General features: G+C 44.0%; 1 protein-coding gene across 2 annotated transcripts in view; it reads right to left on the bottom strand.

Annotated features, from left to right (window-relative positions):
• trit1 (tRNA isopentenyltransferase 1) overlaps positions 1–13,750 on the bottom strand; it is a 37,808-nt gene that overhangs the window by 18,305 nt on the left and 5,753 nt on the right. The window contains exons 1-6 of one of the 2 annotated variants that reach the window (XM_035634551.2): positions 7,722–7,815; positions 4,740–4,880; positions 2,558–2,656; positions 2,218–2,372; positions 1,251–1,393; positions 1,002–1,113 (exon numbers count right to left, since the gene is read on the bottom strand). In XM_035634551.2, coding sequence (XP_035490444.1) covers positions 1,002–1,113; positions 1,251–1,393; positions 2,218–2,372; positions 2,558–2,656; positions 4,740–4,811 — 581 coding nt within the window. In that variant the 5' untranslated portion in view covers positions 4,812–4,880; positions 7,722–7,815. Of the gene's footprint in view, positions 1–1,001; positions 1,114–1,250; positions 1,394–2,217; positions 2,373–2,557; positions 2,657–4,739; positions 4,881–7,721; positions 7,816–13,750 lie in introns of those variants that run through there. The other variant, XM_035634550.2, reaches the window with a different exon arrangement.

The raw sequence follows: 13,750 nt of genomic DNA, 5'->3' as shown, positions 1-13,750 counted from the left end.
CATATCACAGTGGTACGGAAGCGTCCGCCAGACTACTGATGAGGAGTTCATGAGCTCAAGGAGCACTTTGTACTTTAACTTTAAAGACCTTTTATATACATAAAAAACTAGCACACTAGAGGAAAGGGAAAACTGAAAAAACATAATATGTCCATAAAGTCAAGTTGTAGTTTTTTTTGATTTTGTTCGAGGTGGAACTCATTGAAGTTATGAAAAAAAGTCTGACTTGCATCCAAGTTGTGTGTCTCCACTCGTCTGGCATCCATGGTATAACAGACACCATTGTACTTGTAAGTCATTTGCTTCCCCAGCCACCAGTGCGTCCAATGTGGGATTTTCTTCCTTAGTCCCTGGGGTAACAAGCACCAATCACCAGACTCCCCCTGCTAGTGCTAATGTCCTGTGGAGGGCCTTATCTCTGCAATTATTAATAATCACTGAACATCCTGGAGAAAAATTGGTCCCATCTGATCTAAACTAGCAACAGTGTGGGTTGTATCTAAATTGGTCTGCAGGCCTTTGGGAAGCAATCCCTACAGAGCAGAGTGACCTGTCAGACTGGGGGGAGAAATAAATAACTAGATAGATGCTTGGCAAAGTTCACTTCAGCCCAACTGGCCCGTTCACATGGACGAGAGGAGTTAACTCCGGATCCAGACTGAACCTCTGGATCGTTCAGACGACGAACAGGATCTGGAACTCGGTGCTTGGGCACTGAACCCTCAGACCACCTTGTAATGTTTAACAGCAATACCTACACGGTCAGAGGCAAAAATCCTTTTGACTCAAGAAACAGATGAGTTGGACTGGGTTTTGGTGGATTTTGTCATACAAAAGGTTCAAAGAAAAACAACTTTTCTCAAGATTATAAAATTCTCAACTCCAATGTATTTTTTGCCTTAAGCAACTATCTCAAAAAAGAAAAAAGATAATGAATTTAGGATAAGCAGGATATGTTGAGTGCCAGGAGGGTCGAAAAGTTTTGGTTGTGATTTGCGTACCTGTCATCCTGGACTTTCTGCTGATTGTAGCGGACATGGAAGTCTCTGAGCTCCTCTATCAGACCTGCGGACAACATATCATCGACACGAGCGTCCAGCCGCTTGTCCAGAGCTGAAGGGGAACAGAGGGGAAGAAATATAACAAGCCTGCCACAAACCTGTAAGCTTATTTAGAAGTAGCTCCTTTCGGAATAATCAACATCTCTGTAGTTTCCATACATGGAAACGGATGCGAGCCTTCCGCCTTACCCTCCATGTCAGCATGCAGCCAGAAAATGCACGGGTCTGGGTACCTCAGTGGGCCCCCCAGCCCAGTGCCTCCCTCCTGCCCTTTCTGCTCCTCCAACCAGTGGCTATGTGGGATGCCCGTCTCCTGGTGGATTTGAAGGCTTCTGTAGATGAACATACAAGCAAAGATGTAAAGTAATTCCTATGGTTTCCACCAAACATGGGGAATGACAAACCGAGATTAACAAAAGACAAAAACATCTAATATATAATGACGTTCCTCTCTTATGTGTTATCTTTCAAGATGCTGAGATTTAAACCCAAACCAAATTCTTTTAGTCGTCGTGCCTCGTTGCACTCTGAGTGTAATGATGAATAGACAATTCTGTCCTCTCCTGTCAACCACACGAACAGGGTAACCTAACCTGCTCGCAATAGAGACCAGAGTGCGCTGACTGCTACTCATCAAGCTGTGTGCGTGTGTAAACAGATGCTTGGTCTATCGGCGCAGATTGGGTGGAGGTCGCATACTGTGACAGTCAGACCAGCATTAGTCATCCACAACACCACATCTACAACAGGAGAAAACTCCTAACATTGTGATGCACTCATGTTAACACAAAAAAGTTACCACAGAAACACCACCATCAAACACTACTGTAAACACCATATTATCCCTAAGGTGACGAGCAGTTTTCCATTTCACTCATTAAAAATGCTGTAATTCTGACATGACGTCGCTGAATTAGATGCACGTGCAGAGGGGAAAAAATCAACCATTATTCAAATGTTGACAATGTTTAAAACAAATATCAGATGATTACATTTTCAATTCAATGTAAGTTAAGGCTAACGATAGCTAAAAATGGTCCAGTGTGTTTCGTTAAACTCGTTTTTCTGACAGTTGCAGAATACATGTCACAAAAAGAAGACATATTTTGTTAAACGATATCAAGTGTAACACGTACACCGGTGAAGATTTTACCACCTGGCTAGCTTGCGTTTGTCGTTGGGGTGCAACATGGCGGCCATTTTGGGGTCCACCTCCGCCAGACGTTTGTGTAACTCAGACCCTCCCAGTTTTTCAAGCTCCAACTTCCTGCTTGGAGCCCCATCTCCTCCATCTCCTGACTCTTCGTTCTCCTGCCGTGAGAGAGGATTTCCTTCAAAGTTTTTAAAGTTGACCAAAGATGCCTTCAACCAATTTTTTATCTTATACATCCAAATCCTTAATAGCCTACGTGCAAATGTTCTGGTAAAAAAGTGTTTTGGGTTAGAAAGTGAGTGCATAGCGATAGAAAGTGAAAACATAACAGAGATACACTCACCCCTGTATCCACCAGGACCTTCCACAGCAGAGACTCAATGTAATAATTTGTTCCTCCAACGATGACGGGCAGTTTGTTTCTGCTGTGCATGTCATCTATGTTGAGTGTGTTAAGGGACAAAACTGATCTGAACACATTTTATGCACACGGAGGAAATTATTTGAAATTACCTGTTGAGCTTATTTGGCGGCGTTAAAAGCTTCATGGCATAAAAACAAATGCAGCTGGATCTAATTCAGAGAAAACTGTGGCAGGCGAAAAACATCACGTCTGCGTTAACTGAGGAGGCTGAGACAGGAAGAGAATGAAACCTCCTTCTTTAAAATAACACATGGATCAAAAATTTTTACATTGTTTTTTCTACATCTTCAGTTTGACTGGTGCTCTTTTGAAATCTTTTGCACCCCCCTTAACAAGATTTAGCACCACCAACTCTATTCGATTTATATATTAGCACAGCTGGAGTGGAGTGGATGGCAGCAGACATCAATATGCAAGTTATAATGGCAATTTTTCTGATATTTGTCCGATATGGATGGAAACTTGACTTGTGACTGTAAGTTGAGGTTTTTCACCCCTAAACTTCATATATTGTGTCATTTGAATGAATGTTCCAAACAGTGGATTTAAATTGTGCAGTTGAACTTTCCTTTCCTTTGAATCATTGTGTGACTAACTACAGGGGCTCTGAATCACTGCTCTACTGAATGGGCTTTGATTTTGGACAGTTGGTAAGTGAGTCACTGTGGGCTATCGTAAGACCATAACATAACCTGAAGGATTAAATTGGCAGACTGAGGTAATCATGACTCTTCGAACCACCTAAAGATTCGATACTGGGCTTGATACAAGCTCAGTTTTTTTCTACAAACACAGACAGAAAAAATTTAAATATTGGAGTTTTTGTTTTTTTTGTTTTAAACCTTACTGGTCACACAGACGGAGCCTACTGTATGTGTTTCGTCTCTCTTTTTTCTGTCGCATCTTCTCTCATCTTGCACCTTTCCTTCTCTTTCATCCTCCCTCCCTCTAGTCGCCCACCCTCCCTGCTCAGGGATAATTAAATAACCACTCAAACAAGATAAAGGCCCATCAGCCGTTGTCGTCTCTCTCTCACACACACACACACACACACACACACACACACACACACACACACACACACACACACACACACACACACACACACACACACACACACACACACACACACACACACACACACACACACACACACACACACACACACACACACACACACACACACACACACACACACACACGACTACATCAGTGTGTTTGAGGGCAGGCAAAACGAGAGATGGAAAGAGAGGGAGGATCGGTCTGGAAAATCAAGCAAGGGAAATAGGAAAAGGGCTGGAAGACTGAAAAGCAATAAAAGAGGAAGAGAAGAGGAGTTCAGGAGGGAGTTTAGGTGATGGACATGTTGAGTGGAGGATTGACAACTGATGATGTGTCATTTGGTCTTGCGTCTTGGACACACACCTTCTTTTTTCCCCTCCGTGATTTACAATTTAAAATCCTCCACATCACTTCCATCCCTGTAATCTGTATTTATCTCTTTCCAATTCTCCTTCAGCAGGCTCCCACTGCACTGAGACTATTCTTGGCGCTACAGCATCCCCTCGCCACACTGGCGGGTGCGTTTTTTTTGTGTGCGCACGTGTGTGTGTGTGTAAGTGCGCGCACGCTTGGCTGTGTGAGTGTGAAAGACAGGAGGTGGGGGGTAGTGTGCGTGTGCATACCATCCTGATCTATTTTTTACCGTCTCTAGTTATCGCCTCCCCCTCTCCACGTGCGAGGGTGTGACTGTCCCAAAGAGTGCGTGCGAGTGTGTGTGCATTTGTGTTTGTGTAGGAACAGCACAGACAGAGACTCATCCATAAATATCGCCTCTAGTGATCTCGCTCTTCTCATTTTCAGCGCAACATCTGCAGAGACATGCTGACAAAACGAGGACATAGCAGATCCACACTGACACACACACACATACCTGCAGAACAATTAGTCGGAGACAAATCGACTGACTTCTTTCCTGCAGTTAACACTTATTAATAAGAGGGTGGAAGACGCGACACTCGGTGAACGCGTCGTGCGGAAAGATTTTTAACAGAAAATATCCTCTGCTCCTCTGCTTTCACACTTTTCCAGGAAAGGATATCAGGTCCAGGGCTTTGTTCCTGAAGTCCACCACCGTGTAGCTGCTCACTAGCGGGTCCACAAAGCTGATCATGTGGTGTCTGCACTGGGTGAGCTCCTCAGCCGTCACCTTATTGGTGATGATGTTGAGGCCCTGGTACACCTGAGGGCGACACAGAGGAAGCAATTAGCAAGGAGCCAAAAGGCAAATGATCGTGGCAGGAGTGAATCTTCAAACCAAATGAAGAACCATCAGAAATACATGTTTCACAGGCAGGTTTAATAAGAGAATATACATTACAGTACATGGAGGAGGAAGAAAATTTAAATAATTGCAAACAATTGTATAAGTCTATATTGATATGCCATAAGGAGGAGTTTACTTGAAGTTATTTGTCTGAGAAAGCATAAAATCCTGGCCAACACTGTAGAAAAAAATATTGCATCCATAAAACAAATAGTTCAGGAAATTGAAATCCATGTGAGTTTACAGTTGTGTGTGTGTGTGTACGTGTTATGTGTGTGTGTGTGTACGTGTGTAATTGTCAGTGTCAGAAAGTGGAAGGAGGGATGGTATGGAGGAAAGGAATGACGAGCGTTGTCCGTCGTCCTTGACGGATGAAATGACTCCGACCATTCATGCAAATTATGACACACACCTCCTCTGTCCAGTGACGGAGAAGTCCACTGTGACAGCTGGGTGTCATGAGCGATGTTTTTCATTCTCATACCGACAACAACCTGTGGTGAACGTCCTGCACTGGAAAACCACTGTCAGGCTTTCATTTTGAAGCAGCTGGCCAGCTATTTAAACCTTGTTCACTATGTGTATTTACAAATTATTTTAATCCAGTTTTATTGCTGGATGCGGATTCCCATCATGACAGTACAGGTATGACAGCTTGTTGGTGCATCCGTCAACTGAATCTTTGGGCACTGTCGATGAATTATAGTCACCGCAACAATATTTACACAGCAAAGAAACAGAAGTCAAACTGAGATCTGAAAAAATGTGGCAAAATATAAACATCTCCCCTCATTTATCATGTAAATACAGCTCTGTCTCCTGCCTAGCATCTGTGTGTAGTCTACCATCAACCAACCAGTGTCTGCGTGCGGGCGTGCGTACGGTGTGTGTGTGGGCGTGTGCTGGTGTCCATGCAGTTGCCAGGAAAACTTTATGAAATCCCTTTCGGGGGGAAAATTTCCCAAACACTTGAGGAGGCTGAAACCTTTGATTGGATTGAGCCTTGATTTGGGGGGGATTCTCGGTGAAGCGCTTTATTGTTCAATAATTCAGAGTGGGAATATTCAAGCCCTTTCATCATAAGCACTCAAGCCACTATTGGGACTAAAGCACACTCCCCAAATAAATACACAAAGTTTTTTTTTTGTACAGCATGAGAGAATGAGTGAATGGAGCCACTCTTGACTCCAAACGTGAGATGACTTTTCCCCATGTGAAAATACAAAAAATTAAACACAAACATCACGTTCCGAAAAAGTTTTTGGATTTATTTTTTGCTCGATGCTAATGTTGGGTTGTTGTTGGTCAATTACATGTTGATTACTGCTGCTTTGAGAGTGACTGAGCCTAGTGCACAATCCCCCATGACAGGCACACAGAGAGGGCTAGTAAAGACACCCAAGGGACTCGTAAATACATTTACGGATTCTTTGAAAGCCCAGTGGGACACCACTGTACACACTGTCTACAGAGCAGTAGCTTTTCCTCATATGACAGGGGCCTGTCACTCTGACAACTTGACTTGTGTTTGCAACAGAGTGCTGCAGGAATGAGCGGTAAAAGTAAAAAATAAATGTTTCCACTTCTGGTTCTCTCGTACCGAAGTTCATTGGGGTCTGTTGGATGTCTGAAATAAGATCTGTGGTTTACACAGGTTAAAGACATTGTCACGGGTATTCCCCGACATAAATACCCCACTGCATTTTTTTTTTAAAGTTTTATGTGTGTTCAGGGGTGTAGCACCAAATAATTCTGGGCCCTATACATAAGCAGTCTCTGTGGAAATTCAATACTATATACAATACAAATTCAAGAAAAATAAGTCCATCAAAGCAACAATAGGGGCAAAATGTGAATAAACTAAAGTGCATCAGTGCACAACATCACACTGCATGTTAAAAGATCTTTACTGGAGGAGCTCGTGCTAATCAGCAGACTGTCACAGTCCCCCCCCCCCCAAGTACTACGCCCATGTGTGTGCGTGTGCTAAAAGAGACAGTTGCAGAGGTTGTCGGGAGCATTAAATGTCGTCACATCCAACACCACAACTGATCTACTCACTCGTCAGCCTCATTGTGTTTATACTAGACGTTGGAAGCTCGGTGGCGACATTTGTGTTTTGCGTAAAAATCCTTAAAGTTCTGTTCATTGGGGGAAATTATTTAGCTGAACAAAACAACTTTGTGTTTTTTTTTCAGTTAAGGAAGCATTTTGTGGTGCAAGGCATTACCACATCCTCTCGAGTACACCCCAACTTTGTTATCAAGCATCCGCCAGTCATCTAATAAATCGTATATATTTCAAATAGGTAACAGTGCAAACTGTTTAACCCTTCATTCACACGCATTGGCTCAACTGTGCACAGGCCATTGATCAAACTTTTGGTGACATTGTGTGTGTGGGTTTGCGTGCATGTTCTTCAGCACCAAAGCACGGCCGAAAGTGTGGAGCATGGCGGGGCAGAACAACCTCGCCCGATAAATTATTCACTGCCTCTCTGCACGACACCACTGTCAGCCAAGGCATGGATGGAGGGATGGAAGGATGGAAAGAACAACAGCGTTGGCGGGTTAGAGCGGGCAAAGGAAATGCAGAGAGGAGAAGACATAAGAGCGGCATGTTCTTGTTACAGAGAACAGGATGCTCCCTGACAAATCTGCACACATTATCCACCACAACCCTCCTCGCTCTTCTCACACACACACACACACACACACACCAAGCTGTTGCCACTCTATCTCTCCTCTTCACTCCTACCTATCATCCTGGCTTCTCGCTGTACAATTGTGCGTGTTTGTGTGCGTGAATCACAGCGGTACAAAGAGAGCACTAGCCACTGACTGAGCAAGGGTCATGTGTCTCTCATTTGGAGCCCGACACCTCCCACATTAACACGTGTTCCACACCCAGTGGAAAGGACAAAGGCTCTCTTCATAACATCCACTTACAACTCGTCAGAAGTTGACAAAACATGTGCACCACGTGGCCAATTCAGCAGCATATGATCTCTATCAAAAAGATGGGAGTTGCCCAGTTGTCATTTTTCAGAGCACGTTAAAGGGGCAGTAAGCGATTCTAAAGCAATACGCGTTCCTGTAAAAATCAGCAAATATTTCCTCACGCTCCACTAGCTGTCGGTTCTGTGTGTGTGCCGGAAAAAAAATCAGGGTTTTCGGCTCAGCCCTGGCTCAGTAAATCGAAAAGGAAAAAAATGGTGCGGGCCGCACCACACAACACTGCGTGTGCAGTTTGTAAACATCACTCGTCGACACGTTAAGAGACGTGCTAGCGATGTCGCCGCAAGTCAGTGGTTTTGGCCTGGTGGTTAGTGCGTCGGTCTCCCATACCAGAGGTCGTGGGTTTGTGGCCCGATCGGAGCAGTGACATCACAACAACAATAAAGAGAGAGACAAGCTTTCCCCAAAAATCCCTCACTGCCCCTTTAAGGGCTCCTCCTTTGTGCCGGGTTAAACATGTTGATTTCCAAACTCCATCTACAAGAGCAGATTTGACGGTGGGATAACAACTGAAAGCTACTAAATGGACCTTGTGGTGAGATTGTGTCAACGACTGCTTCACAGGACAATAACGACAGTCTACTCTCTTCCATATAGATTTAGAGAATTTTGGACCAAGTTATCTCAGTTTATTCACTCTCACTTTTTCCCTCTTCATCCCTTCTCGCAAACTTTGTCTGACAGTCTCTGATTCTCCTAAATCTTTCGCTGGAGCAGTCGTAAAGTTTCCTCCCTTCCATCGTTCCTCCTCCTCACCGTCCCTCTCAGTCTGTCCATTCTTACCTGCCCACGGAGAGCACACAGCCAATCCATATATACTGTAACAACTCCCCAAAAATGTGCTCTTCTGCGAGAGACATAATGTGATGTTTAAAATGTTGCCTTAACCAAGGCAAGGCAGAAGACTATGGAGTGTAAATCAAAAATAAAAAAAAATTAAAAAGCCACTTGAGTGGAAGATGCGAGGAGAAAAAAACGCTTTGAGGGGAAGCTGCAAATGAGAGGGAAAATGAGAAATAAATTGAGCCTTGGAGCTGGCAGAAATGAGCTACAAATTGCTGTGATGAAGCGTTTTATTCTTTGAGTAAGCATTTGATACAAAAAAAATTACAATTTTCCCATCACCTGGGATGAGGGGAGCCAAAGAGTATTGTTATAAGGCCAAAAATTAGGAGGAAGATTTAATTAGAGCTGAGCAAGTTGTTTTGTTTCAGCTTATCCTGGTCATATTTGATGCCATCTGAAGAGCAAACGGCGAAACCACTGATCAGTCTTAAATCCAAACTGTGTTAGTTTTATTTCCTTCAACTTTTCAGTCTTAATGTGTTTCATTATTTTACCAATCAAAACACACTCAAAGAAAAAGTTACCGAACCATTTTTCAGGGGTTTTTGCTCATCACATTCATCTTTTTCTAATCGCAAACGTCATGATTCCTATTAATACACTTCAATGGAAACCCGGCTAATGTGGGTTCAGCTGCCTCCCTTTTCTTGTCCTGCTTTTAAATGGATTGTAATGGATGTGAATGGATGTGACTCGATGTGACGGTGTGCGGCTTGTGTGCAAGCAGGAGAGGAATGTCTATGCGCGAGTGTGAGAGTGAGACAATGAGCACAGTGTTTCAAGCTCAAGCTTCGAGCCTGCAGCCGCCCCGGCCTAGCCAACCTTACGCCTGCACGAGACAGCTGTTCCTCTGCCACTGAAATAAGGAGGAGGGGAGGGGGGGGGGGGGGGCAAAAATAAAGAAGGAGGGCAAGAGCGACAGTGGAGTGAGGAAAGAAGAAAGAGACTGAGAGAACAAACACTCATTGAGACATAAAATAAGATTCAGAGAAAGACAAAAAAAAAGGGAAAGGTAAAGTAGTAAGATTTGCTTTGTGATTTTTGATTTTATTCATGTAAAATGTTCCTCTGTTTTTATAATAAATATGTCAAAATTTTCCGTGTATAAATGTGTAGGAGGGCACCAATCTCATCCAGTGGATTGGTATCGGTACCAATTACCTAATTAAGTGGATCTTTTTTAATCGACCAGATGTATCCAACGAAAAGGTGAAGCTCCTAACGCTACTGTGCCACTCCCTCCATGATATCGAATTTTAAATACTGGGTAGAAGAAAAACATCACTGGTACTCGATCAGAAGTCAGTACCAGCCAATAACCTGAGTTTGAACATCGCAATCTGAGAAAAAAAAAAGTCTTATTGGTACATCCCTCTAGTGTTTGCATGGGTATTGTAACATTTACATTGGAAATTCACCAGTGTAAAATGGCAACATGCTGAGGGCTTTGATCACAAACAATGGCAGGGTCAGCTGTAAAAGGGTCAACTGCAGTGCAGAGAGGAAGACAGAACAATTTGTCCTTAGTCTGTCCCCTGGACACAGTCCGACAGACAAACTGTAAGCTGGCTCGCCATTTATATCCTCCTCTCTGAATCCCTTTCCTTCCTCCTATATTCTTGTTTCCCTCTCTTTCAGCCCTTCCATTCCATCCTTCCCACTCAAGGCACCATTCTTCAACAATTTATCCCTCCATCCTCTCTCTTCTCTCTGTGGGGAATGGCCCAGTAATGCCAGACTAATAAATCATTCATGGCATTGCCCCCCCCCCCTTCCTCTTCCGCGTCCTCCCTCCTGCCATCCTCCTCTCCCTCGCTGCTTTACTGTAGCGGTGACCGCATCACCACACCCGCAGACTGCCATTTACACACACAACAAACACACACTTAGCACACTAACACACACCCCACAACAAAAATAAGGGTTAATCAGCTCTCCTTTTTTTTTTGGGCCGGCCCCAACACAGGCTTAGATCACTTAAAAAGATGCATTATAAATCAGATGTGGGAGGCGGCAGCATCGCCTCAGTTCCAATACAAACAGCTACGTCAAAGCCAAGACAGGTCACAGCCACACCAGACAGATAGAGAGACAGTGGGGGCGGGGGAGACAGAGAGAGAGAGAGAAGGAGGGATGACTGCAAGCGTATTAGAGGGAAATAACACATAGCTGCACAGTTTTTGATAGTAGGATGTGTTTAATACGTAGATAAGCAGTTGGTGTTGGTGTACGTGTGTGTGTTTGTCTGTCTGTGTGCAACAGCCTCTGGCCAATGATGAGCATAACCTTTGCATAGGCAACCGTCACAGCGGTCAAATTCATTTGCCACCTGACCATCAAATGCACGACTTCAATTTAAAAAAAATAATGATTAACGCCAACCACTTCTACTTTAATGGCACACAAAAAAAGGGCCAACGCGACAGATGACAGCTTTCCTACTGCTGCGCGGGAAATGAACGAAACGAACTTGCAATGTTCACGCTGTCCTTAAAGGGGCACTTGGCAATTTTGGAGAAAGCGTGTCTCTCTCTTTGTTGTTGTTGCGATTTTAATGCTCCGACCGGGCCATGAACTCGCGAATCTGATATGGGAGTCCGACCTAACCGCTAGGCCAAAACCGCGGCGTTGCAGCGCCACCCGCTAGCACGTCTCTTATGGTGCGTTCACACCGGACGCGATGCAAATTTTCGCGTTTGGTCGCAAGCAAACATTTGTGCTTATTTAAGTCATTGGGGCAAAAGTTTGCCTGTTCTTCCTTCCACTTTCTCCGACAAACGTCATCTGAACAAACACACAAAGACACACACACACGCAGGTAAACTGCTGAAGGAAAAAGAGGCAGACGGGAGTGCCACTGGGGAAGCCACAGAGTGGCTAACTGGGGCTAAAGCTAGTGTCCAGCTTCCTCGTTCATTTCTGCCGAGCCCTCTCCTTCTTCACCCAGTGATGATGCAAATGACAACCCGGTCGGGCTGCGCACACACAGCGACAGTAGTGATCCTTCATTAATGATACAATGACAGGCCGTCTGATGACAGGGACGGAGGGAGGATCTCAATGCCCATTGGCTATCGCGTCGCAAATATGTCGCCCGAGTTCAAATATTTCAACTCCAGCGAATTTTCTTGTTTTCGATTTACGGGGCCTGGGCTGAGCTGAAAACCTGGATTTTGATCCGCTCACACACAAAAGCGACAGCTAGCAGACGTTGAGGAAATATTCACTGATTTTTTTAATACTTTCTTACTCTAAATGAATGCAGCTTAATGGTCTCTATGTGCATGACCTCCTCAATTTATTACTCCACAGACCTCCCAACACACACTCAAGCCCACCCATTTTACACACACGAGTGAGACAAAAGAGAAACTACAATGGTGAAAAATAAGAGCAGGGTTCTTCTCCTCTTGGACCAATGACGAGATGGAACTGTTACTGACGGCAAAACTGCTTTCAGACACGCACTGAAATTTTCCAGAGGGGCTGTATGTGCCCACAAATGTCACACCGCACATTTTCTGGAACTTTTCCTGCCAGCTCCCAAAATAAAATTTCTGGGAGATGTCCAAGGGAGGCCATGTGGGAATACAGCGGGAAAATGAGGTATGTCTGCCACCGAGAACACGGTACCAACAACCAGATAAGAATGAGCTTGTTCATTGGTCCACCGCTTGGGCATGCGTGTTGTCGCGTCTCCTGGAATTCAAAAGCGTAACATCTCACATATTTTCTTTGATTTTACACTTTTAAAGCATTTACATGCAGCGTTTAATCCGGTTACGGTAAGGGTTGTGGTTAGGGTCAGGATTAAGGTATGGGTTAGGGTTAGTTGTCATTGTAAACTAACATCAAACGACAAACTTCTTTCGAATGTATCAAAACGACAGCACTACAATAAAAAAGGCCCTACACATACCGCTGTTCTTTCGCTTTTCTGACACATTTTAATATCTGCCACTGTCAAAGGAAAGGGAAAACTCCAGAGCAGAAGGTGCCACTTTTGACCATTGAAAACAACGAAGAAGAGTGTACAACCAATCACGTTGCGATCTCTTAGCTGGTTGTGGCCCAGGAACCTGGCCTCAACCACAGCTCGGGAAAATCTTCGGAAGATTCAAGTAGACGTGATGATGACTGTAAACAAAAAAAGCAAACTCTGGAAAATGTCCGGACCCAATTCTCCAGACATTTTGCAGAGTTCATATCTCAAAACATCTTAAGTGTTAGCTTTGCTTTCAGCGCTGGTAGTTGAGTATTGACTGATAAGAACCAATCAGGAAGAGAATTCTGCTGACTGCATCATCTCAGTTTCTGCCCCTTAATACTACGGAGCAGCCACAGAATGTTTTAAACTAAGACGAGCCAAGGTTTTTTAAAATGTTCCATTTTATGCTGTCAATAGCTCCGGAATGTGGATGGCAGGCATAAACCTAATGCAAAGCCTTGTAATGATTCATTCAGATTTACTTCTTACCTTCAAGGCAGAAGTTGTTCTGCATTTATTCCACTACAGTGGCATTGAGCATTAAAGGGGCAAGAGTTCAGTAAATGTAACACAGAATGTCCAAAAAGAGACTTCCCTTTAAACTCTTGCTGGTGCGTTCAAGTGTCTCAGGGAGACCAAAATATCCTAGTCCTAGTTTTGTTCATAAAACACACCTGGAACAACCAATATTACAGAATCCAAATACATGCTCAATCGGCCGTGTAAGAAATGCATTGTACTGTATCATTATGTGGCTACTGTTTATCATTTTCACTTAAAACGCACAAGAGCACCTGTATGACTTTTCAGATCCTTCCCTTTTGTGAATAGCATGTTGAGGAAAAACAGAAGTGGCAGACATGTGAGACAGGGAAATGAGCGGTACACTTGACTGCTGCGATGTGCAATCCGAAAACGAGGCAGCGTTCGAGCGA

Source organism: Scophthalmus maximus, chromosome 5, assembly GCF_022379125.1.
Source record: "Scophthalmus maximus strain ysfricsl-2021 chromosome 5, ASM2237912v1, whole genome shotgun sequence".
NCBI lineage: Eukaryota > Metazoa > Chordata > Actinopteri > Pleuronectiformes > Scophthalmidae > Scophthalmus > Scophthalmus maximus.
This window is presented reverse-complemented; position numbering and strand designations above follow the sequence as displayed.